The sequence below is a fragment of the Candoia aspera genome, chromosome 4 (genome assembly GCF_035149785.1).
Source record: "Candoia aspera isolate rCanAsp1 chromosome 4, rCanAsp1.hap2, whole genome shotgun sequence".
NCBI classification, from domain to species: Eukaryota; Metazoa; Chordata; class Lepidosauria; order Squamata; family Boidae; genus Candoia; species Candoia aspera.
In genome coordinates, this window is record NC_086156.1 from 35,998,921 (window position 1) to 36,026,758 (window position 27,838).

At 39.3% G+C, this 27,838-nt stretch overlaps 1 protein-coding gene across 1 annotated transcript; it reads right to left on the reverse strand.

The window, feature by feature from the left end:
- Positions 1 to 315: 315 nt before the first annotated feature.
- Positions 316 to 26,450, reverse strand: SCRN1 (secernin 1). The gene is made up of 9 exons (XM_063303831.1): positions 26,305 to 26,450; positions 18,316 to 18,475; positions 16,271 to 16,452; positions 11,759 to 11,961; positions 8,129 to 8,323; positions 6,030 to 6,195; positions 4,723 to 4,903; positions 2,683 to 2,842; positions 316 to 2,409 (listed from the first exon to the last, which is right to left on the reverse strand). Exons 2-8 carry the CDS (start codon positions 18,472 to 18,474, stop codon positions 2,684 to 2,686), a joined length of 1,245 nt encoding a protein of 414 aa, XP_063159901.1. The 5' UTR covers position 18,475; positions 26,305 to 26,450; the 3' UTR covers positions 316 to 2,409; position 2,683.
- Between the last annotated feature and the right edge of the window lie 1,388 nt (positions 26,451 to 27,838).

Here is a 27,838-nt window from a genome sequence, read left to right on the forward strand (position 1 = left end):
CTAGTTAATGAGGGCACAATTACAAATGACATGTGGAGTAACCATCCTTCTTCTGCACTGAGACCTGTAAATATGAGAATTATTGAAATGTTTTTTCAAATTCAGACTGCTTCTTGAATTAACTTTAAGATGAGTGGGGGAGTAAGAGAGAAAAAAGAGCATGCTTTCCCATTTAATACGCTTATGACATAATATAATGTGACTCAGTAACTTTCACATAATTTTTCCTCACAATTTTATTCCTTACTGGAAAATAGAAGAAAACAGCTCCAATGTATTTCAGGACATAATATTAAAGTATTCATTGCTCAGGAATTCTTTCTGTGCAGAAACAATTTATTAATTTGGTCAATCATAATTGTCTAATACATGTACATCCAAATGACTTCAAACTCCTCTTTGCAACTTCCTACAAAAAATACCTAAAATTTACAAATTCTGCTTCAATCAGATATTACACATTCCAACACATCCTCAGGGAGAGAGCACGGTAAGATTTTGTAGCATACCTGGAACATTCAGTTTTTTGCAGGAAAAGGTCCACAAACCAGCGCATTTACGTTATGGATGACTTTTTTCCTTTTTCTCAAAATCTCAAAGGCAATTTCAGTTGCCTTTCGATGCCATTATTCTTTGAAATTGGACATTTAAACTCTAAAATAGTAACTGTTTGCTTTACAAACTGTCCATATAAGATAAGTTGCTTGAATAAGGAAGGTCTGTATGTGCTCCATAATGACGTGATGTATTGGACCAACTAGAAAAAGGTCTGCCCCTTGAAAATTAATTCCTTGTACAAGTGGGATAAATACTTTCCTTAGCTTCCTGCGTGATTTTTAAAACTATTATTTAGCTCACCAATCTGTGTGTCATTCCTGACATCTGTTTATGACATCAGTTTTATGTTAGCATTTGTAATCACAGTAGGTCACTTGATAGCTGGAAATGTTTGTAACATCAGAATCCTGATGTTTTGAATTACAGGATTAGCACCATAGTTTTGAGATTAGAATCTGATCACCTTTCCCTGCCTGATTGCTTCACCTGCACGATCCCTCTCTTCCATACATCCATCTTTTCATTAAGAAGTTAACAGCAGGAAGAATGACTTGCTGATGGCAAGATGAACTTGGTGAGTATTTAATAATGTCCAATGTTACCTGGATTCATGGACAACACGCAAATCACGTAAGGAGAATGGATTCATGATACAAAATCTTGGAGGAAAATAACACTTTCACCTTCAATCACTTTAAGAAACCAATTCTAATTTCATAGTATCAGTGAACATGGGCATTTGGGGATGCAGGGGACAAAACATCCATCATAATGCAAAAACTGTAAGTTACATACCTGTGTCAGACAATGAAATGCAAGCACATGAGGGTATTTATGTTACGACATTACCACACATATATTTGACCCAATCTTGGTTTGCTGCAAATGCCTCTATCAGCGACTCAGTCTAGTTTTCTTGTAAAGGAAATAGGTTGATCACATTCACTCTCTGAACCCTGTCAATCAAAGTGTGCAAACTTAACCTTGGTCATCTGAGGTTATATTGGTATACATAATAATATAACAATGGTAGTAATTGTTTACTGGATTAGATCTTGTTCTACACACACACATGATCTTAGCCAAAAGGCCGAGAAGCAATATACTGTTTAAGTAGCTTTAAAAGACCACTGCTATTTGGAAAAGCAGTAACATATATTGGCTGCCTAAATCAAAGCTGATAGATGATATCCTCACATACTTCCTCTTTTAAACCATTCTGACCAATTTCCAATAATAATGGCAGCATTCAAAACCAAACTTTGGGAGAAATGGTTGAGATGCAGCGGAAAGAAATAGGAGATAATGAGGACTATAAAACTAGGTGGGCTGTTTCCCTAAGGTGTGTGTAGGTTGATTTTATTCCTATTCAAACTAGCATTAGTGAGAAGTTATACCCCTTATAATGGAATTTTGTTTTTTAACATTTCCACATTTTCTATTCAAAAATATCATTTAGAAGTCATAAAGTAATCCGTCTTTCCTTTGAAAGTGGATCAATATTTTGAAGGGAAGTTCTCAGAAGATTCTGTTTGATTTGAAAACAACATTGAGACCTATATGGTTTTTTCTAAAATTATTCATCTTTAAACTTTTGTCACCCAAATAAAACAAAACATTCCAGCATTACATTGGCCGGCATGCATATACTAACTGAACCGATTCTCTTTTAACAATACACACAGGACAACACATGATGAAAAAGGATGTTAACCGGATACAGCTACTGAGGAAAGTTTCTCTAGAAAGATGAGTATTTCCTCCCAAATTCGGCAATATGGTGAAATTATCTTTCAAGGCATGAAGACTTCTAAGTTCTTCTTGTGCAAAGGCTAACAGTGTCTATGGGCACTGAAATGAAAAAAAAAAGCCTTTGTTTACAAATTACAAATGCCAATCTAAAAATGCAGGAGACATATATACATACAGCAAAATAACCACAATGTGCAGAAGATTGGCTTCTCATTCTCACATGTGCCAAAAGTAGAGCATTGCTTTGAAGTAACTGCAGACTCATGAGATACAGAAAAATGAGAATGTCTAAGCTGACTTTTGTTTACTTTTGTAAGAACATTTGCTGAAATGGGAATATGAATGTGGGGAAAAAACATGAAAAGGACTCACTTCATTTGAAGAATTTAATTTCTGTATCTACGCAGTCATAGAAAAGATCTTCTATTTCTGAAGAATCAAGAATCTCAGAGCTAGAGAGTATGTTTTCCATTGCTTCCAAGCCTTGTTTTTCAAGGTTTAACATAGTTCTTCTTAAAGTCTGGGCATTTTCCTAAGGAATGCAAGGGCCAATAGGAAATACTGATTGAAAGGATTTCAACTGTGATCTTACAGTATCATGCAAATGCATCCCTGTGAAAATTCTCAGGAAACTAAAAAGGATTTTACTGCTGTGCATTAACCATATGTGTAATAAAACTTAACAAATTATAGTCCAGACTTTCCTACCTTGGTCCCCTCCAGGTTCTGCAATGTTCAGAATTACTGGCAAGTGTGCAAGAACTGCAATTCCTAGAATTCCTTGTCAGAAATTCTGGAAGTTGCTGACCAAGCATATCTGGAAGATGCCAGATTGGAGAAGGTTGGGGTATAGCCATAAAGCAAGAAATAGATCAGTGTTTCTCAGCCTTAGCAACTTGAAGACGTGTGGACATCAACTCCCAGAATGGCTGGCTGGGGAATTCTGGGAGTTGAAGTCCACACGTCTTAAAGTTGCCATGGTTGAGAAACACTGAAATAGACCAATTATAATTTAGAACACACTCACCCATCACAAGCTCTTCAGGTGACTGTTTCCCATCAAAGGGATTAAGAAAAATGGGAGTTGCCCTAGAAAGCTCTATTGTTTCCAGCTATTTCCCTAAATTCTTCCAGCTACAGCTAGGGTAGGAAAAAAGCATGCATCTAGTCTTTCACTAGGCCTGCAAGTTTGCCAAGCGGAGTTTCTCTCCATCTGAGGATTTCGGCTTATCAATTCTTTGTAACATTTAAAAAGATTCTGTGAGCCAGTGGTGGGAAACCCACACCCACTAACACACTATTGGAGTGGGCGGAGCCAACATTTCCAGCCCCTTTGGGGAGAGTGGTATGGACGAAAGTGTGGCCCAAATTGAAAAACTGCCAAATTCCTTTTACCATTAGGATATATTGCTTTTTATTGACAATATTCAAAATTATAAAAGGAAAAATTTGGTGGCACTTTAGGAAGAACAAAATGTAACATTAATTTTTATTGACAAGAGTGCTATATTGCACATGCACACTGCAAAAAAAGCAGTTGAAGATATTGTAAGTATTCCAGATATAAATACAGGTGGTCCTCACTTACCAATGGTAATTGAGACCAGGATCTCCACCGCTAAGTGACGTGGTTATAGGGCACAACGCCACATGGCCATGCTGACTTAGGACAGCAGTTACAGCAGTCCCAGTTGCCACCGTTAGGCCAATCCCATGTGGTCTCAGCATCCCACAGTCACAGGATCGCCATTTGCAACCTTCTGTCAGCTTCCCCATTGGCTTTGCTTGTCAGGAAATGGCAGTGAAGGCAGCAAATGGCAATCGTGTGACTGCAGGATGCTGCAACATCATAATTGTGAGTCAGCTGCCAAGTGCCCAAATCCTGATCACGTGACCGTGGAGATGCTGTGACAGCCGCAACTATGAGGACCTGTCATAAGTACCCTTTTTAAGCACCATTGTGATTTTGAACAGTTGCTGAATGAGTGGACATTAAGTGAGGACTACCTGTAGTACTACATTGCACATGCACGCTGGAAAAAAAGCAGTTGAAGATAATATTGTAAGTATTTCACCTATAAATACAAGAATACAGTAATTGTAGTATATAACATTCAGCTTTTAACTATGCATTGAAAGTCACTTTTCTCCCATCTCACTGCATGCCTCCTTCTGGTTGCAAAAACACACAGCATGTTTAATAATAGATTTAAACTATCCTATAAATATTCAATGAAGCAGTCAGCAATAAAGGTAGTGAGACCTTAATATATTTTCTACAAATATAAGAGAACTGCTTTTAATGGAATGTTTATTTTAACTACAGCACCAACAAACCTAGAGCACTGAACTGTTCTGTTGATCAGTTTAATAATAATAATTAATATTCTAAAGTCCAGTTGGAAGCCTTACCTCATCACTGTCTAAGATGTATCGGGCCAGCTGTTGCGCCTTGTACAATTCATGTCTGCGATCAGGTTTCTCCTGGAACCGAGGAATTTTTTTCACAGGATCTTCACTACCAAAAATGGGCGATAGAACTTTAGGTACTACTTTCACACCATCCACAAAGATGAAAGGTTTAAATATGGACCTAAGAATGGTTACATGGATTACCAACTAAATACAGGTACAGATTACATTGTCACCTAGTAGTTTGTGTTCCTACATACAAAAACAACCCACTCCAAATACATCTGAACATATGAATTGCGTAAAAGAATGGGGAAATACATGCAACATTTTCAAAAAGCTGTCTGTACTTTTGCTAAGAATTATAATAATTACTTCTAAAGAAATCATTTTAGGACTTCTTTTGACTGTCCCTGATCAAGCCTTTAATTATGCTGTTTTTTCACACCATTCTGCTCAAATCAAGTATACAGGATTTTAATATTGCAACTTTCTGTGTGGAGCTGCTCGTAGACACTCTGCTCCTTTTAGGAAATCTTCTGCTGTTTCTGATTCTTTTTATCTTGGAACACCTTGTGACTAGGCAAGAACTAATATCAGGAATTCACAAAACTTTTTATTTGAATTTCTATTGCTTTTGAAAGCAAATTTTATATATGAAAGTAAGTTTTTTGATGCCTTAATTACAAAAAGCTTGCAGTGTAATGGACAAATCACAATGCTGGAGCTACAGTATTATTCCTTGCTGCATTATATCTTTATGCTAACATTCACCTATTTGCCTGTAGCATACAGCTTTCTTTGGGAAATGGAAAGCGCAACTTAATTCTGCTTATTCCCCCATTCTCTTTTCCTTTGGAGCCCTCCCTTTCTGACCAATGATCATAATAAAAGATTTTTATTTTTATTTTTATTTTCCTTTGGACCCCTTTTGTTTACGGTTTCTCTACATTAGAAGGATTGCTTCTACTCAGAAATGTTGTTTTCCTTGTTTTCCTATCAAATTCAGGAGTTCGACAATGCCAAAACGCAGATGATGAAAGGATTAAGTCCACTCATCTTGAAGTTGCCAAGGTTGAGAAACACTGGGCTAACTTCTCTTTTTTCCCCCTTACAAAGTTTCCTTTACTCATCTAGATTTAAAGCAGCAGTTGCAAAAATAAGTTCAATTATTTAAAAAAAAAACTCTGAATATTTCCTTATATAACCTTCACTCAGAGAATAATGTAGATTCTACCCATGCAAGATGTAAAATTAGTAATTCATTCCTGAAACTAATGACAGAATGCGGGGCATGTCTAACATACTTGGATGGGTCTGGTGTGCCAGTGAAAAAATGAATGCATGGGGAAGTCGGATTCGGAGGTAAGACGGACACCATGCTTGCTGTAGTAAGAAAAGAGTCTGAATCCACGGATATGCCATCAGCCTTGTCACGCAATAGGTCAATCATTGTTTCCACAGTGATGTTGCCTGGAAGAAAAAAATGGAAGTGGGAAATTAGAAGGGCATGATCATTTCAAGAGGAAAAATCTACTGGATTACAACTCCCTTCTCTGCCAATGCATCTGGGATGTACCAAGTTGAGAATCGGTGTAGATTTTTATTCATGCCAAAGCAGTATTAGAGCCCCACTATCCAGGTAAATTTATAACTGTACTTATAAGTGCTATAAAGAAGATTGGAAGCCACTTCTTTGTATCTTTTTTCTTTCTTTTCTATTTTTCTTTTCTTGCACTTTTAGCTTTCTCTTTGATTTCTTTTTCTTACTTTATATTAGTTTGTATTAGTTTTTATCTTCCTTTTTAAATTTTTTAAATAAAATTTATCTATCTTCAGCAGGATCCACAGGGGGCATAAAAAAAAAAAAGGCAAAATGGCAGGTGCAGCAACACATGCATGCAAAGAGGCAGGACGTCAAAGAGATACCTCTTTTTTTGCACAGGCTTGTAAGGAATTATAGTATGTAGCTAAAGGATTGTTCTGGTTCCTTATGCATGAGTGCCTAACTTGGCCCCTTCAACGTTTTGCACAATCTCTAGCCGCCACCAACCTTCAATAAGACATAACCTTTTTCTGCCTCATGTGGCCCTAATATAGTTCATAAGGCCCAAATAAGACCCTTAACTTGCAAATGTTTGTGCACTTGATCTAACTGAAAGTTCTTCTCTTATATAACTCATTTTCTCAAATGTCACCTTGAAAATTGCAGCCTAATACTGAGGGAAACATAGAAAAGAATTCTTATTATAGAATAAAAATTAGAGCAAAAGTCAACAAAATGTATGCAAACCAGATCTCAGATGGGTCAATGGAATATGAAAAGGATTTTTTCAGAAGTGGCTTTACCAATCCCTCCTTTTTGAGCAATGGAATTCATCCTTCTGTGCAGGATGTATTTGCGACATTCACCACCAGTTGAGCATGATTACCATCTCAGTGCATTGGGTATCTTTCAGGATCCATACATCACTGACTGCAGAACAATGTAATGTGTTTCCTTAGCATTGCAGAGATTGTTGAGTCTAACAAATCTAAAATAATTGCCTTCAAGTATACTTCTAGCAATTCAGTTCAACAATTATGGAATTTTGCATCTAATCAACTGGTCAACACAATAAAGATTATTTCTAAATCTTCTGAGGAATTATTAAAACTTCTGCTATACAATGGCAGTAGACGGGCGAGTTCCTTGCATAAAATCTTTAGCTGGAAAGGATCTTGAATTTTCTGCCCAAAGTTTCTCTTGTGTCCTTTCATGCATAAGGTAAAGGTAAAGGTTTCCCTTGACGTAAAGTCCAGTCGTGTCCGACTCTAGGGGGCGGTGCTTATCTCCGTTTCTAAGCCTTGGAGCCGGCGTTGTCCCTAAGGACCCGTCCGTGGTCATGTGGCTGGCATGACTCACGGAACACCGTTACCTTCCCGCCGAAGCGGTACCAATTAATCTACTCACATTTGCATGTTTTCGAACTGCTTGGTGTGCAGGAGCTGGGACGAGCAACGGGAGCTCACCCCGCCGCGCGGTTTCGAACCGCCGACCTTCCGATCGGCAGCTCAGCGGTTTAACCCGCAGTATTCAGACATGAAACGGTGAAAGGTCCCCTGTGCAAGCACCGAGTCATGGCTGACCCTTTGGGGGGATGCTGCTTTCGTGACGTTTTCTTGGCAGACTATAGTGGGGTGGTTTGCCATTGCCTTCCCCGGTCGCCACCTTCCCCAGCAAGCTGGGTGCTCATTTGACTACATATCTAATTTATTCTATCTAAAATATCCTCACTTATATAATAATCTTGCCACTAGTAACAATAAATGTTCAAGTTGTCCTGCCCTGAGCTATACAATCTGAATCAGTCTTTATACTTTGGGCAACAAAGGGAAGTTTAAAGAAAAAGAGCAAGAGACTTACCTTCTTGCTTTTTTAAGGTCTCCATCCCCAAGCAACAATTTGAACAATCATCAACTTGGGAAAATACTTCAGCAAAATTAAACTCCTTATCTGTGTTCCACCATCCTTTACTTTCTGCATAACCTCTAAGCTCAGGGTGCTCTGCATCAATTTTTGTAGTTAAGGATAAGCAGTTGCAAATGCATTTTACTCCATCTAAGGAAACAAAAATCAAAACATCCAAATAAAGTATGACATCAAAAAAATTAAAGTGAGACGATCCATTTTGCATTCTATAAAGTCTGATCAGCTAAGCATGCTGATGATGTAACAGATTAATAGAAGAGTTGCTCCACCCAACTGTGCAAAGCAGTGATGAATTAATTCTTACTCACCTTCACTGCTTCTATAATGCAAAGCCCCCATTCATTCAAGCATCTGTCACATTTAAGCAAGGTAGCAAAAAAATCCAATGCCCAGAGTGGCGAGACTGATTTACAAGTATTCAGACATGAAACGGTGAAAGGTCCCCTGTGCAAGCACCGAGTCATGGCTGACCCTTTGGGGGGATGCTGCTTTCGTGACGTTTTCTTGGCAGACTGTAGTGGGGTGGTTTGCCATTGCCTTCCCCGGTCGCCACCTTCCCCAGCAAGCTGGGTGCTCATTTTACCGACCTGGGAAGGATGGAAGGCTGAGTCGACCTGAGCCGGCAGCCCAAGAATCCTGCTTCCACTGGGATCAAACTCAGGTCGTGGGGAGAGTTTTTGGTTGCAATACTGCCGCCTACCACTCCATTTTTAACATGCACTATGTCCTAAATTGAAAAGGGGCAGGGCTTTGATCACATGGTTGTGGCTGCCATCTTAGCTTTTTCTGCGTTTTTACAATCCTTCCTGCTCTCCAGACCCCGCTGGTTAAATCTCTTAATACATACTTAGCCTAAACCCTGCTTTGGGGTATGTTGTACAAATATAGCTTATTTGTCCTTGAAACTTAGAATTCTCTATTCTAACCGGCTGCAGCTCTCTGACATGCCCATTATCTTCTTCTGATGAACCTTTGAACTGGAAATTTAAAATTCTAACCATCAATGATCCCATGAGTTGCAGGTCAACCTTGCATTTGAACAGTTTATTACACCTGTGTTCTTTTCAATGGAAAAGTCCCAATCCACACAAATATTCCTTTCTATGTGCAGAGAAGTGGTATCCATGAAATGAAGCAAATAAGCAGTACCTGCTGGAGCATCATCTGAGTATAAACACAGAAGTCTGGGGCTAGGTGAAAAGTTAATGGATTGTATGGAGATCTGTCATGTTTGAGAAGACTACTGAAATCAATAGAATTTTAGTTAGCAGTGACCAACTGAAGTTCACTTAACATGAGTTCCCTCCAAGATGTCTAAAACTGGCTTTAACTCAGAGTCTCTTGCACTGTTGTTCTTAAAACTTAACATGGCTTTCCACGGAGATTTAAAAGGCAGAATAAATTTGCCTTATGCAAGATTGAACTTGGTTGGGCACTGTTTTAAGGTTTGATGAATGTCAAGGACAAAGATAAACTGTTGTAAAAATGTCAACAAATCAACAAATGGTAAATTCAAGGCATGGGTGCATAAGCACTATTGTGGTTGCTAATCCATTTCTGCACATGGACAAGCTTTTCTACATATGAACTGTAATTCCTGGGCCTGGAAACTTGATAAGAAGAAAGAAGATGTTGCACAGAAAGACCCAAATCTCTTTCTGCAGAAAATATTTTTAATCCCCTGAAAACTTAAACAAAGGCAGCGTGTCAGTACCTGCCAGAAACTGCCTCCAGAACTGAAATTACTTGAGGTTATATAATCCAGAAAAAAATAACAACAAAGAACCAATGATAATGATAAAATGAAAATACTTCCACTACCCAGATCTCCTCCCTCTGTATCTATTCTGAATCTAAAATCACCTCAAATTTTTCTTTGCGTGCTGCCACTGAATTGAGTTGCTACCAATGGGGGAGCCCTGTTAGCAGAGCATCCTGCCCAGACTATCCTGGTGCCAACCAGAGGAGTAGAAAGCTTAGAAGGAGTGTTTTGCTTTCACAATTTGCTGCCCGAAGTGTTCCCTCACAGCTACTCTGTGAAGCAGCAGAGGCCCCCTCACTTCTAAGACTGAAATGAAGCAAAATTCATTTCAGCCTGCTGCAGAACCCCTCCCAGCCTTTTCCCACAGAGCTCATACCACAAACAAGGCTGAGAGGTGCCTTGTTCAGCAAGTACCTCAGGAAAAGTATAGAAAGACCCTTTTTCTTCTGGTTAAAGGACATCCCAGGCCAGGTGGCTCCAGGACACTTGAAGGGTGGAAGAAATTCCACAGTGTGCACCAGGAGTGATCAGACTGAAGCCCCCATTTGCACTCCCAGAGAGGTGAGCAGGCCATGCTGTCTACTTTTCTTCCTTGAGCATCAGCTAGCCAGAAGCATTGGCCAGAGGATGACAGAGGATGGGTGGGTGATGAGTCTCTTCCAAGCATGTTTATACCTGGATCTATGAACTTCTGAACAGCTCATTAAAATCAATGTAACTTAAATTAGTCACTACTAACTTAACTCCTGGTGATGTCAGTGTTCTGTTCGAAGTGTGGCAGAATCTGGATACTATCCATTAACTTTTTAGTACAGAAGCTTTGGCTGCTGGATGTCAAAGGAGGTGGACAGGCAGCAAGGAAGTTAACAGCGCTGACCCTACATTCCTAGAACGCTAGCCAAGAACTTTGGTCAGTGAGTATGGAGCAAACCCTCTCTTCTCACCAGTCTCTTACACACCCACCTCCTCTACACCTGTGCTTCAAAGGTTTTCCAGACTGGCCAGCTTTGCCAATTGACACAGGATTGTCTACTGCAGGCAGGTGCTGAAGCAGTCTGCCTGAAGCCCCCTTAGGGAGTGCCTGGATGCACCCAGACTGGTTCTCTTTGGTGCATACTGCAATCCTGCAGTAGAAACAGAGGGAGCTCCAGGTTCTCCTGCTTCAGCAAGTGCCACAGAAACACTTACAGTGTGAGCATCAAAGCCACCACCCTGGAGTATGTTCTCATGGGCTGAAAATCTTGAGCTTCAGATAAGGCTGTGGGCACTCCAGAACCACCAGCCTGGTAGTACTTTGGCCTAGTAGCACTGTGGAAAAGGCTAAGCAGATCCTTCTCCCATAGCACAGGCCTGACATGGTCAAGTGCCACCCAAATTGCTTTATAGACTTTTCTTCAGCAAAGCAAATACGATCACTTCCGTGGTCCAAGTCACCTTGTCCTAGGGAGTTTTACTCATAGGCCTAATACTGTGGTCTTTTCAGTGCCAGGGAAAGACCGTTTTTACTCTTTCAGGGTTTTAAATGATTAATTTTTACAAACATTATTTGAAGATGCTTGCACTGTTCATTTTACTCTAAGGCTCTTCTGGAACTCATGTCGACTTGACTTTTTTGACTTTTAGATTTGATGGTTTTTAACCTCTGTTTTGTAGGCTCTCCAGAGAACGTCAGTTGTGTGGTGGTACAGAAGTACAGTATGATAAATAAAATCTGAATTTATACATTGCCACATTGGAAATGAACATTTTGCAATCTTTTCTTATAAGTAATAGATGGGGATAAAAATTAAAATTAAACAGACCTGTAATCTTCTCTGCTGCCCAATATTTCCCAATGGTATCCAACACCCAAGCTTCTTTTCTGTCCACTATCAGATAAGCAGACAGGAAGGTGTGGCACATGCTTCCATCTTCATAGTAATTTCCACCTTGACCATATTCTTCCAGCAGTGAGACAATGACATCCAAAGCTTCTTTAGCAGTTGAACCTCTTTCAAGCCCAAGTCTGGGAATGGAATCAAAACCAAAAAAAATCTATCTAATTACAGAAGCACTTGAAAGCCATCTCTCATTTAAATATAGAAAAGAAGAAAATAATGTGGCTATATGTCGAGCGATTAAATAGTCTAAAGCAGTGTTTTTCAAACTTGTCAACTTAGTGTGGACTTCAGCTCCCAGAATTTCCCAGCCAGCATGCTAGTTGCCAAGTCTGAAAAACATTGGTCTAAAGCAAACCGTGATCTGCTGCTATCCTTTGCACATGGTTTCTGTATAACATCACAAACACAACTGGCATGACAACAATGTTATGATTAGCCTCATTATGGCCAGGATAAATCTTGAAAAGAGACAGGCTTAGCAAATATGGATGGTGGAATAAAAAGGTTAATGCGCTTATAACCATCTCCTTACCTGCCAATTCTTTTTTGCAAATATTCCTCAAGTGCCATACTCCCCACTCTGAGGCTGTTCAGCTATGCTCCTATTACAGCTACTAGAATACAAAGCCAGCATGTAGCTCAACACACCTGGAGGGCATTAACGTGGGGAAATCTACTTTAGCTATTTCCTGGAGCCCTGATCTAAGGGAAGATCAGTTGTATGAAAAAGAGATGGAGGAGAAGGGACATTTTGCAGAGGAGAACTGGCAGTTGGAGGAAGACAGTAAACTCCTAAAATTGTTTACTATTTTAAAAAAAAGCAGGCAGATAACTTCAAATCAAGATAGCTTTGTAAACTTGTTTTCTAGATGAACAGGGTATTGGATAATATTGAGCTTTAGGGGTTTTTATGGTCCATTAAAACACTTGGATTCTGGAAGTAAAATAACTTACTGAACAAAACTCTACTTCAGCAGGAGGAGGAGGCAGAAATAAGACTTACCGACTTCAAGAAAAAAGTGTAGAGAACAGACTGATTAGCAGCATGGGGTTGCAATAAATTTAGGCTATAAGATAATATAATATGCAAACATATAATTACCATTAATCTAGGACATAACAATGGAGGGAACTCATTTGTGTGTGTCTAAGAGAGAAATAAAACTTTCAGGGTCCATAAGCAGACCTCAGGTTGTGCACTTCTGATGTAAGTAACTGTGCAAACAATGAATACAGAAATCAATTCAATATAAATGTGCAAATAAAGACAAGTAATCATCATGTATCTTACAAAAGTGCCTAAACTTATAGGCTAGGATTTGAGTGGGGTGCTGGTTCTAGGATTTTAAAAGATGTTTTGACGAACCATTTTAATCTGGAGGAGGAGCATGGCTGAAACAAGCCAAGAATTATCTCCTGCTACATCAGACATTCTTAGGTACTGCATGGTGACAATATTATCTTGTAGTCTAAACTCATTAAAAATGTTCATTTAATACAGACTAAACATTACTGTATTTTAACACTCATAATTTGATTTGGACATCATTCCAGTATCCAAAAGTTTCTGAATATAAGCTCATTTTTTTCCTTTATGTGAATGCCTGTTTTTCCCATTTTTATGTTTGTAAAGAAATGCAAATTTGAGAATATATGAAGGAAGAAAACATTTTCATGGTTGCCAATTATGACCATAAAAGATGGTTCAAGCATAAAAATCTACAGTGATAGAAGAATATGAAAGAGGTATTTACAGGAACTCATCACTACCAAATGAATATGAGTGGATCTTCTTGTAAGATGAATTGAAAGTTATAAGGCTTACACATGTGTGATACAAGAACTAGCATATATAAAATATATATTTAGATGGAGACAATGGCTGGTTGCACACAATCTGCTGAACTATGGTTTGCTTAATTATGATTCACTGAATAAATTATAATTGGCTTGTTTTGGACAACATACTTAACAGTAAATCATGGTTTATAAACAACAGTGGTTTTGTTCATACAGTAGACAACCCAAAAGCAAACAAAGCAGATTAGTCTTAGCCAGTCAATTAGTTTAGGAGTTTCACTTGATAATTTGTGGATATTCTGCAATGCAGCAAACCAGTTTACAGTCCCATTTGCTCAGTGCCATTTCTTTTCTATCCTTTTTGTTTGTTTTTCCTTGCTACAATGATTCTCTTGACATTAAGCTAATTCCACTACATTGTACAAGAAAATTGTTTACTATTTTAAAAAAAAGCAGGCAGATAACTTCAAATCAAGATAGCTTTGTAAACTTGTTTTCTAGATGAACAGGGTATTGGATAATATTGAGCTTTAGGGGTTTTTATGGTCCATTAAAACGCCAGTCAAACTGCCTGAGAATGTCATGATTTCGAGAGTTCATTTGCCAGCATTCAAGCATTAGACTAAGGGTTTCCATTGGAATGCATCAGCTGGAAACTAACAATGACCGAATTATTCTAACATCTGCTTTGCTCTCCAAAGAAAATTTCTAAAGCAGGAAAGGATGGCTTCAAGAAGAATAAAACAAAACCTACCAGCTCTGCTGTCTTACAAAACAGCACCTGAATCTTTTATAGTTCCTTTTTGCATCTTATATCTGCAGTTTAACAAACCAATGAATATTAATAATACTTGATTATTATCCTAAGGAAAAAGCTGATTTATAGCAAAATATTTGGTTAAGAGAAATTAAAACGAATATCTGAGATGACAGTCCCAACTCAAAAGGCAAATCTTGGCATGGTTTCTATAATACATGCAAACCAAGTGCAATTTCAGCTACTTCCAGTTGGGAGGCACTATACTGTATATTTCTATGTTAAGAAAGAAAGAAATCTATTTGTGTTGTTCCTGCACCACAATAACAAAACTACATCTTGAATCATTGGGCATCTTATATACAGTCTCCCAGCTGCTTAAGACAGCATCCTAGGGTGACTTCTAGCTTTCCTCAAGTAGACATTCCCCTCCCCCAGTGCTGGCTGGGAATTTTTAGAGCTGAAATCTCAATATATCTAGAGCTGAAGGTGCTCTATTTAATGACATAAGCCATAACTTCCTATGACAAGTATATAGGCCATGTATCTTAAAAGTAAAAGAACTGAAGCAGATTCCCTGATGCTTCCAGATGCCAGCCACAGGATGCACCAAAATGGCTGTCACATGAAGATGTTAACTGTTTCCAACCCCAAAGGTCCTTAGGACAGCCAGTTTTACTTCTGCAAGGTGAATGATGAGCCAAACTAAGAAGAAAGGTGAACCCTTCTACCTGGGAGCACTCAAGACTCAAGACTCAAGACTAGATAAAGGAACAATTTACAATTTGTCTCAATGAATTGGAAGACACACCCAAAACTGGGTCCACCATTGCCCTCTGCCTTATCTGATGAGGTGGTCTATGATTTACAGAAACTTATGCAATGATACAATTGTCAATCATTAAGGTGCCGCAATTAATAAGTTGGATCAACTGGTATGTATTAAAGATATTTATGTTCTTGATTATATTCTAGTACTGGGAATCTCATCCACATCAATTTGTTTCAGGAATGGAGAAAGTAGTAATCATACAACACTTGAAAGAAGTATCAACCCCTGATCTGCATGGATGGACTGATGACATGTATTATATGTCAACCTTTTATTTTACTTTATTTTACTTTATTTTAATTTTAATTTTCAAAAGGCAGGGAGAAAGCTCTTCAAGTGATTAAAGTCAACTTTTTGCTTATATACAGTATTTTCCCAGGCCTTTTTTCTCTTTTCCTTTTAAAATTATTATTATTATAGTTCTTTTATATTATATTGTAATACTGTTGTACATAATCTTTTTCTTTTCTAAATTAAAAAGTCTTATTTTTGCATTTGCTGCCTTAACAGAGAACTCAAAGGCCAATTGTAGTCTTGGAGATCTTTTTGGAACAGATGACAAAGGTAAAAGCAGTTTCATGCCTACTTTAAAAGCCCATCAGTTTTTTTTCCCTTTCACTTCTAAAGGGTACATCAAAAAATGTTACAAAGATGTGAAATGGGAATCACAGAAAACTAGGGGAAGGGAAGGGGCAATGTGTAGATTCAGCTGCTAGATCTTCCTGTGAATTAAAAGAAACATAATCATGTAATATGCTTGCACTTCACAACGCCTGAAGTCAGAATTACATTTTGCATATTATCTGATAAGCACACTTCATGTGTAACAATTCATTTGAATTTATTTTATTTTATATTTTATTTTTATTTTATTTTTGAGACACAGAGTGACCAATGCAATACTACTACCAAAAGTGCTTTTCTTCCTTTCTGCAACGTCTTGTGTGATCTTCAAAAACACCATACCGAATGATACTCTGTTTTCAAACTGCTCATATTCTGGACCCGTCCCACAAGCTCCTTGCTCAAAAGATGAGCTTCTCACCTCACAAGATCCATTCCTAGGAGAGCTTCCGTTTCAGAGGCTGGTTCTCTGGCTAGCACAGCTTCATTAGCAATGAAAACTCCATGTTCATTGGCTCCCGTTTCAGCCCCCCAGAGCCAGGAAGGTCTGCTCAGTGCAACAGCATTTGTCTTAGGTACTTGGTCTATCTCAATGTATGTGCACTATATAGAAAAAAGGAGACCCAATTGAATCAGATTAGATTTAGCCACAAAAAAGCTAATATTATCATATAGGGATGTGCAGAGCTTCAGATTCTGAAGCACAAAGAGGCTTCTTAGCTTATGGAGTGCCCATCTGCAAATCCTTACATGAAACAGGTCTTGGCTTAAGATACCACACTTCAAAGGGTACCTGCATATGTTGCAGAGCACCTTTTTGTCTTACAGTCTGAAGCACTGCACAGATCTATTGTCATATTTAAACACTACTTTGAGAAGATTTATTTATCACTCCAAGTAATTAGGTGAATAGCAACCTATATATCTGAGATATCAAGCGGACAGCTCAAAGTAGAACTGAGCACAGAGAGAAGAAGCACTCACATTATATTGCACTGTGGTTTAACATAACATTCAAATCCACAGTTTAAAAGAATGGCAATGTTTTCATAGACAGGAGGAGAAAAGTGGTCTGGAGATCTTTAATATTTTAAAAACAGGTTAAATGTATTATACCCGAGCAAATCTCAGCATTAGTAGCACTGATGGAAGAGTAATAAATACATTACCATTGTCGGCAATGACTTGATGGAACATAATCAATAAATCTGGAAAAAGGAAATCGTTTTGATTTTCATGCCAATCTTTTTATTAAACTAGAATTAACATCTGAATTCTAAGTTTTTCCACTCACTCTGTTCATATATGTGTGTTTGTGCATGTGTGTATGTGTGTGTTCTCTGAGAATTAGTAAGACTTTAAAAGGAATGGAATATCTATTATCTGGGAAATTCTTAGATAATTGTCTATCAGCAATCAGGATATTTCCTCATTGATGCCTTTGTTACACAAGTCACAATTTGAATCAATTGGTGTTAGACTGGCAGAGCTGGGATTCAACGCGCAGCAGAAACAGAACAATCAGTTCTCTTCTTTTTTTAAAAAAAGGAAGAAAATGAAATAGCCTGGACATATTTGACCATAATAGAAAAAGGCTCCAAGAACCTTTTTGAGCCAAAGTTAGCATTTCTCTACTAATAGCATAAATGAGATTATATTCCGGTGAATATTTAGAAATTTATATAAGGTTTATTTAAAAATAATTAATACTGCTCAGTCTTCCTTTTAAGATATTAATGTTCATTTTAGATTTTAGATTGAACTAAATATAATTTTCATATTAGTCAACATTAAAGGGTTAGCTTGAAATCCCTAATAAATTCTTCCCCAACCTGGTGTGCTACAGGAGCTGGGATTGCAATATCCAAAATTCCCAGCCACAATGGCTGAATTCTGGGAGTTGCAGTCTGAACATCATGGGCAAACCAGGTTAGAGAAGACCGCAGTACTGTAGCTTATTATCTGATTACAATTCAGCATGAACTATATAAGCAGCCTTACAGAGATATAAGAGGAGCTGGGTCATTTATTCCTACAATCCTTTTTTTAAAAATTCCAAATGCATCCATGGTTCCAAAATATCAGGGATCATTACACTTACAACAAAATCTGGATAGCTAAGACTATGATCTCAATACTGAAGAACCAAACAATTCTATGAATGAACTGCCATTTTTAATGGTGTTAGATCTTTCAAAGTATTGCACGTACTTATGGTGATTTAAACAGAAGATTTACCACCTATCTCTGGAAAATAGGAAAATCACTGTTATAATTAATAAACTGGTATCTGACAAAGAAGATCTATTAACCTCTGTTAACTGTATACACAATCTCAGATAAACATAACCAGACTGTGGACTGAGAGGAAGGAGAAAAGGAACAGTATAAATAAGTATAAGATGCTCTGCAAGTGTTTCAAGAATTTTCAAAAACACTGCCAGAAACTCAAGTATTTTTATTTACCTCAACTTTACATCCTGGATCATAAGTAGCAGCAGCAAAATAAACTACCTCCTGAACTTCATCACGAGGACGTGCAGAATTTTTTCCAACCACTACATGGCCATCTTTAGTAGATGGTGGAAATGCAACAAAACAGTAGCTGGGAGGTGCCACATCCATCCTAAAAGACAAAAGGTGGAAAGAGATATTAAAGACAAGAAACCTGCTTTATTTCAGGGATACTAGAACTGGCTGCAAAAATCCAGATAACCACTAGACGGCAACAAAAAATTAGAGGTTCCTGTATCTTGCTGCTGCCCTCTAGTGATCAGTCAGACTTTTGCAAACCAGATCTGGTAACCCTACTTATATTAGGTCAGATTGTTCCTCCATCTTGCCAAGTACTGTTTCCTGCGCTTGAGTACAGTTCTCTAGGATCTCATTCAGACCCTTTTTGTATCACCGGTTATCTGTCTCATACCAGATTTGCCAGAAATAAATTCTGATTTTTTTTGCATATAAAAGGAAATACTCTGCCACTGAACTTCATCCCCATACACGGCCCACCTATCTGCAACACAGAGTTAGGTTAAAGTTTCTAAAATGCTAGCTTGAAAATACAAAAAGTTTCTCATTTCATCTCCTACACAATAACTTTGTAATGCAAGAAAGTCATTTGGTCTAAATTTGCTGGTAGGTAAATGAAATGCTGTAAGGATGAAAGGAGAGAAGCTGAAAACTAGAGGAGGGATAACAAATATTCCAAATCTTGGGATGTGATTCCATACAATGTATAAACTGGGAAAAACAAAATTATGTATCACTTTCAGAGCGACTCAAACGCATGTAAAATAATAAATCAATACAAACATGACAAACAGAGCAGAAACCAAGATGTAAAGGAATTTTTAAAAAAATCCCAACTGGGAATTTGAAGTCTCAGCATATCTATGTGGTGACTGCCTCATCCAGAACAAGTCTACTTCTTCAATCATAAACTGAAGTAGTCTTATTCTGCATATAACAGTACACTAAGCATGGTTGATTTGATGCATAGGAGGGTAATTACTATTTTCTAGCTTCAAAGGGAATAAACTTATGAAAAGTGGGGGCACAGTTCAGTTCTATTGATTATTGTTTTGAATCATTATGCATGCCTGGATAATTAATTCCACGATAAAATACCTGTATCGCTTTTGATACAGGTTATATCAGACAAGGCAATGGGCACAAAGCAAACTCTCATTCCGTTATGACTAATGAAGTTACAACTTGCGAGAAATTTCTCATTGTGAAGTGCATCTTGATTTAAATTAATCTCAAGGAAAGTTGACTGTATAATGCTATTTTTGCCACTATTTGTTCAGCAAATGCTTTTGTTATTACTATGCCAATATGCTTAATATAGCCAGTATGCTGAGATTTAAATAGCTTTGATTAAAATATAAGTGTATTACTCTTCATCAGTTCACTTTGACAAGATAAGCCCAAAATGGAGTTTGTATTTTATAAACAGTCACTCTAAGAACTCTAGAACAGTGTTTCTCAACCTTAGCCATTTTAAGATGTGTGGACTTCAACTCCCAGAATACCCCAGCCAGCATTGCTGGCTGGGGTATTCTGGGAGTTGAAGTCCACACATCTTAAAATGGCTAAGATTGAGAAGCACTACTCTGGACTGATTTAAGGTTATTTTCAGGAATGAAGTGGACAGGGATGGGTGCTAACCTCAGCCTGAGTTAAGGGTTTCCTGCTGCTGCGGGAAATGAAGAACAAAATCTGTTTCTTTCTTCTCTAAATCCTACCTGTAATGCAAGGCTGATATTTACAGGCTTTCAGGAAACCCAGGGACACGCAAGAGGTATGTGCCACAAGTCTGGGATGGCTGGAAACTCTCCAACCACTGCTTCATGCTTATTGTCCAGCTGTTACTGCTCATTTTAAATATCTTATTAAGGCTCTGATTCTCAAGCAGAATACTTTTTGTCCGAGTTTTATTTTAAGATAAACAAGTGCCAGACTTGTAAAATTTTCCGCACAGGTTTATAGTGCTAGAAATAGGCCAGCACCCTGTGTAATGGCTCACACTGAAACCAGCAAGTAGAGGAAGGGGGAGGAGTTGTCTGCCAGTCAGCTTTTGTTTCAAATGGGTCAGCCATCAACTTCCACTGCAAATGCAGTCACTAGGAAACAGCCTCCAGAAAGCCTCAAGGAGTGTGGGAAAACCAGGCTGGCTTTGCAATTTCACTGAACTGAAAAAGAGGGGGTTTGCTGGTTTTTCTGACTTACCGCCCTGAAGCTTTGGTTCCATGAAACAATCTCAGGATGCTCCTAATTGTTTGTCCTAGGTTGAGAAATTAAAATTGAAATGATGGCCTGCTTGCCTTTAGTAGTGCTGATCAGGATCCTTCATTAGCATTTCTTCAAAAGTTGAAGTCAAATGGCCTGTTTTTCAAGCAACCATTTTTATGGGACCTCCCTCCTTCCTGTTCCCCCCCCTTTTCTTTTATTTTTGTTTTTAAATCAATAGAAGCAGACAGGTAGGAGCATATTTTCTGCAGTGGAAATATGTTCAGTGAAAAAGTAAATTGCATCCCCCTCCATCATGTCTTCTCTTTCAGGAGAAATGCCGGTCTAAACGCTGTGATTGGGATAGTATTTCTTTATTAAACACAAATATTTTAAAAAGATGGTTATATGTTTCTGGCTTCTTCACACAATGCTCCAAAATAAGTTTCACAATTTCTCAAGTAGCAAGTTAATTTGAAAGGTACGCAGCAACATGCTTGCCAAATCTGACATGACTGCCTGTAATGATTGCCTATTCTAAAACACTCTCAGACTCATGAGCAGGAATTCAAAGATATCTGATTTATTAAAGAATAGTATGCAAGATCACAAAGAAAGCTGAGAATGATAAAAGCGCGCTAAACGCAAACTAAAAACCCTCGGTGCAAATGAGATCCCTCTCCCCGTAGAATCTTCCCAAGTTCACAATCCCAGGTGCTCCTAACGGCTTCTGATGGTCTGCGGGAAAAGTCCTTGAACAGAGCACATAACCCAAATACATTCCATTGTAATGAACATAGATACAGAGCTTGATACAAGGTTTCACAGCAGCTCCCACCCAAACAGAAACGCGCGTCAGCACCATGGCATGTGAAACGTTACGATGTACAGTGCACATTGAAACAGTGAACATGACACTGCCATACTCAGCATCGTTCATTTCCTATTTCACAGGAAGAAGACCAGCCTTCCAAAACCTCTGTACTTGTAGTACCCTTAGTAGCTGCACAGAAGTAATTCTGACTGATCTGCCTTTGCTGAGAACAAGATTGCATCTTCTGATACACATCCCACTTCATACACATTCTTGCCACACCTCAATTGTGAAACTCCTTGCCTCAAGATGCCAAGCTAGCATCCTCCTCTCTGGTGGCCTTTTGTCAGCTAGAGATCTTCCTAAATTGTAAAGCATTAATTTACTAGTGTAAATTGGATTAGAATATATTATCTGTCTGCTTTTGATTGATTGATTGATTGATTGATAGATATTAAATGGTCAAGAGCTCTGCATCTGCATTTGGTCATGCTAACTCTGACCAACATTTTTGGAAAAAAATGAATAAGTTTAGCAGCATGAACAATAAAGCATTACACACTGTTGTAAAGAAGACAAGCTATCATTTCTGTAGCTCTAGACTGTGAAAGCCACTATGGATCTCAGTATGGCATCAGAGTTCCACAATCTGTAAAATGGTTTCTTATAGCAGATGCACAAAAATTTATTTCCCATTGAATTGCAGTCCTTCAGTAGGGAACATCCTGCTGACAATATCATCTTCTCTTTCTCCAATACAACTTCTCCCTTGCCTCCACCCCTTCTTCTGTGTCCCTTAGGTGGACAGATAGAAATCTGAACCAGTCACATGCAGAAGCATTTTGAAGGCACCTTCCACACATCTTTCCTGCAACCCTTATTGATTTGGCATATTCCAGAGAGGTGTGAGGGGGATAGACAGGCAGTTCTCCCAGTTTCAAGTGATTGGAAGGATTCCCACTACCAATGGAATGGGAAAATGATGGGTGGCTTTTTTTAAATCAGTCCTCTGGTGAAACTTTCCCTTTTTTGCCTAGTTTACATAAATGAAGTAAGGTAGTACCTACTCCAGTGCCCTTTTGTGTACTTCATGGGATACTTCCAGTGATGCCCTTACTTGCTGCCATCATTCCCTTATATTTGGAATATTTGGGACCAGGGGTGAAATTGATGACAGTTCTGACAATTTCCCCTTCTAACCCAGGTGACAAGAGGAAAAGAGGCAGAGTGAATGGATGAAGTGCTTTCTCCCTGAATTTGATTACAGTCGGCCAGTTTTCTAGCTCAAGTAACAGCAGGAACATGAAATGGTGTTTCCCCAACTGGTCCACCACTGAAATGCTCATCTGAGCAAGCAACTCCTGCACTGAACAGGGGATTGGTATAGAGGACCTCTAAGGTCCCTTCAGATTCTAGGATTCTATGACTTTTGGACTTGTTTGATCATGCAACTGGAAACCATATTTCCTCAAAGATCTGCTCATAGAAAGAGAAGTGATTAGTTTCCTGGCATGGGTGGGAAGATAAAAAAGCAGGAAACTTCACCAACCAGGGAATGAAGTAACTGCCATCCAGACAGAGCACCCGGCCAACACCGTTGGTTTAGTTTGAAATCCTGACAGTGATTTCTTAACCTGGATTCATTCCCACCAGTATCAGCATAAGCAGCAGCAGCTGAAGGCTGCCAGGCAGAATGGCCCTTGTACACATCAAATATTTCCTAAAACATTGTATGTTTCCCAGAAGCTAAACATGAAAGGCAATTCCTCAGAAATCTTGGAATTGTGAATTTTATTCGGTAGAAATGCATTTTCAAGCAGATGCTTTGTATCCTTAAAAGGCTACCTCTGGATACAGAAGAACTGTTGCTGAGCAACTGAATATTCTATGGTTCCCAATGGTTTGAAAAACACTGGACATTTGCTTTAACGCAGCAGTCCTATTAGTAACTATCACATTTCATTATTTCATAGAATAGAAATGGGAAAAAATAATCAAGGGTATACTGTAAATCATTATGGCAACAATTTCAGAGTTATTTCGGAGTTAATAGTTTAATAATAATATCCAAAGTCTGTTCTGTAAAAAAAAATAGAGATCCTGGTCTATGATAACATGGTCAGGGACTTGTATTTCTATACAAAAGCCAAATGTATTGTTTGTGTGGTAACCTGTCCCACCCTTTAACCCACCATTTTGTATAAGGTAAAAGGCACACCCATCCTCATTCACTATGATGCACATGGTTCCAGTTGGCAGGTTCATAAGGGATAGAGAACAGAACAGAACAGAACAGGGCCTGAAAGTTTTGTAGAGGCTTGGCCAACTTCAGCTTTCTAGCATCACTATCAAAATATCATATCCCAGTAACCTTTTACTGACTGCTTCAAAACACAACACTGATGAGCACCAAGCAAAAATAGTGCAATGTATGGCATGCAATATACTTCCACTTAGTTCTTTTTCCTCTCAAAATATTTATTATCATCTGCAATCCAGCAGATTTACAGAAGAGAAGCAGGAACTAAGATGATTAATCGGTCACAAAATGATTACACATCGTTACTGCTGCAAAAGTATGAATGCTGTTTTTGGACTTTTAGAAAAGCAAGACTTCTCTTTCTACACCCAACACTGTTATCAAGAACATTCCATGTGTGAAAATATTAGAATACCTGATCAATGACTCAGGCAAAAGCCTTCTCCAGCAAAGAGACAGAAATTGTACTGGCAGATCAGGAATTGATGCAGGGATTATATCTGTGGGCTCATGTGTGCTCTGCTACTGACCTATGACTCCTTCCAAGGATGGTCACAGATCCTGGGTCGATGCACAGATAAGAGGGACTAGGTAAACACAAATAAAATCTTATCTACTATGCTGATATATGGCTGTAGTAAAGATTTATTTGATATTAATTATTATACAGATTAAGAAGCATGACTACCAACGTATTAGAAAAGAAAAAGGGTTGCAGATATTTGCCCACAGAAGGATGTCATTGAGACTCTCCAGTTAGATCAGACCAGAAACTGACTAAGATATACAAGACTTACACAACAGCACAAATCCTTTTTAAGTAGATAGATACAGATATAAATAAGCAATGTTCTGAAACACATAACCCAATTCAGCTGCAAAAAGACTGAGGAAAAAAACCTTTTCTTTTAACAAAGCTAATCAGTTATTAAACCGCTTATTAAAGATTGCAACCTTCAATTCACACCGCAATCATTATACATCAGCAGTAAAAGCAAAGATTGCATCTTAAAATACAAAAGCTTGGCTCTGAAGAATGCTGAATTAATGCTGTAATGGGAATTTAACAACTGTATTTACTGAGACTATAACACGTTTTCTTTCAGTTTATGAGCCATGACTTTATTGCTCATAATTTTAGATCACATCCAGCAGTTTGCAAATAGCAAAAAAAGGATCTTGTTTCAATCTGTCTCTCCCTATTATTACTGTATTATTATTATTTTTTAAAGGAAGCCAACTTAAACTGAGACAGTCCAGTAAAGATTCTTCAGATGAGTCAGACAAAACACAGTTATACATCTATTTATTTATTTAATTTCTATAGCCACCCATCTCAACAAGTGACTCTGGGCAGCTTACAATCATAAAAACTATAAAACAGTTAAAATAATTAAAACAATTAAAATCAGATAGTCCTATTATACCAATTTAGACTCCTTAAAGCTAAGTCATACTTGTAAATGAAAGGGATAGATGGGACTCATCTAACATTATGGAGAACTGGTACAGGTTCCATCAGCAGTCGAAATCACTCTAGGAATTTAACACCATAATTAAATGGACATAATAAATGGCTACAATATTTCATTGTCTCAACATACCCATTGATCTTCTAAATTATACACAGCCTATAATTTACTCTAGATACAAGTGAACCCTAAAGAGCATGGAGTTGTTGGGTTTTGGGTTTTTTTGCTATTATCCTTCTATCAAATTGGTGCATTCCAGGTGTATTAGGGCTACAATACTTAGAAGCCCAGCCAAATGGGGCCAAATTGGCTGGCAATAATGGGAGTTGTAGTTCCAACACTTCTAGACTGGCCCAGGCTGGAAAAGGCTTGTAATCTTTCAGTGAATCCAGTTCTATCTTCCTCACACTATACTATGGGGCATAATGTGATCTGACACTGGGGTGGCAGGAAAAGATTTCCATGCATAGTCATACAGATCACACTAAACCATGGTTTGTTTTGCCCTGGTTTAGTGCCTTAAAAAATTGGGGGTGGGGGGGTGGCGAATTAAACCATACAACACAGTATACAGACCCAAATCAGCGAGTTCCCATAATATGCCATGGCAAATTACAACAAAAAACTGCTTAGCCCAATGTGTGAACCCAGGCTAATCCTAACCCTGATCAGTGATGATCATGCAACATCACATGATGGGTCAATGTGTTGAAGCAGCCATTGTGGACCAAGGACCATCAGCCAAAGCTTTTAAAATCGCTTTTTGCTGCTGATCATCCTCGCATTCTCCTGCAAAGATACTCATCCACCGCTGAGGCATCCCAACTCTAAAAGCGCCGAAGCTCTTTCTCGCTCTCCGGGTTTCTTTCTAGTAAAAACATGCACAAAGACGGGAGGCGAGGCAGAGGCGACCCACCGCCTTCTCGGATCCGGCTGCGGAAGCGGGGAGGAGAGACGCCAAGGGAGCGACCGGCGGTCGCGAGACTCCCTGGGGCGTTTTAGGCTGGCGCTGACCGCGCGCCCCAGGACGCACCGCAGCTCGGAGCCTGAGGGCAGAGAGGCCGGGCTGAGAGGCGCTCGCAGGCGACGCGCGGCAGCGGGCGTGCCCTTGACTCCGGCTGGCACCGCAGCGCATCCCTCTGCCTCTTTCGAGCAAGGAAGGAGACGGGGCTCACCTCTTGGGCCGCCTTCGAGACGCTTCCCCGCGGGTCTGCCTACGCCGGCGGCTGCTTCCCCTTGTGCGGACGCCAGGGGGAATGAGAAGCGGCCTCGGCTCCAGGTAACAGCCTGGCTCCGGCTCGCGTGAGCAGCCTGCCAGCCGCACGGACGGAGGGAGGGAGCGAGAGAGGGAGTGCGACGGCGGCTGCTCTGCCACCTCACCGCTCGGCGGCAGCGCCGCCTCTGTCGCCACTGACGCTCGTCGTTTCCCCCTGCGCTGGGCTCAGCCGGCGAGACTCGGACAGCCGGGCGGGCAGAATGAGAGCTCTTTTCGCCGTACAGCGGCGGAGGGTGAGCCCACGAGACGCCGGGGCTCGCCTGGGCTGCGGAGCGTGAGCGCCGTGTCTCTGAGCGTGAACCAAGTGACATCTCAAATCAAGTTGCCTCGAGTGCCGCCAGGGTAGGAAGGAAGCGTAGAAGTGGTAACAATATCTCCCTGTCTCTCCTAGCCCTCTCCCCGAGGGTTCAGGAAAGCTTTGAAAACCTGCCTTTGGTTGGTGTGATTTGTCTAAGGCCCCCGTTTTCTTTTGTTGTTTATCAGATTATTTTAGTCTGGGCTGTTTATCTGATTTTATGTTTTTAGGTGTTTTTATGTTTTTTCTAGTTTCTCACCCAGCCCAGAGTCCACTGGAATTGGATGGCCAGTAAACTTAAATAAATAGATAAATAATATTAAAAATAATCTGAAGAATTATAGTGATTCTGATGGGAGAAGGAAGGCTTCAAAGAGGCAAGTATGTTATGGTTTGGAGGCTCTGAAGTGGGCTCCTACTTCACAGTTCCAGATTAGGCTAACACCAACCTTAGCGAGGAAATGAGGTTGAGACACCCTTGTGTCCCCTAAACCCTTAATATTGCAAGATCTCCTAATTTTCATGATTGCAAGAGCAAAAGAATCCAGGCGTTAGAAAGGTCAGCAGGCATATGGTGGAATACCCTTGGCTGATCAGTCAGATGCTGTATCGTCCTTGTATGAAATATTCTCTTAGGGGGATCAGCCACGAAATGTGACAGTGCATTTCCTGTGCAGGGCCCTTTTCAGCTAGTTACATTCTTTTCTAGGCTGTTCCATTCCATTTTTAATAGCATTCCCAGGCCACTAAGCCTGCTCCATGTTCCTTGGGTGGGTTTGAGGGACTTTTCTGTAAAGTATTTTTGAGATTCCCTAAACTTGCCTTTCCTTTTGTCTTTTGACTACACTCAGATAATGCTCTTGCCCTAAAAGCAAAAGATGGTGATGATGACGTAATAGACATGTATTTCAGCACTTCTGCTTCCCTTTTTTTACACAGTAACACTGGAAAACAAAAATATGTTTGTGCGTCTGGCATAGTTGCCTCAAATCCACAACAGCTTAAACCACAAAAACAGCACATTCCTGTATCTACCTTCAGGGGACTTACACCAAAATCAGCAAGAATTATAATAACCTAAGTCTGCTACCTTTCAGAGTGACTACAGATGGGGAATTCAGCCTTACAAAGTCTGCCC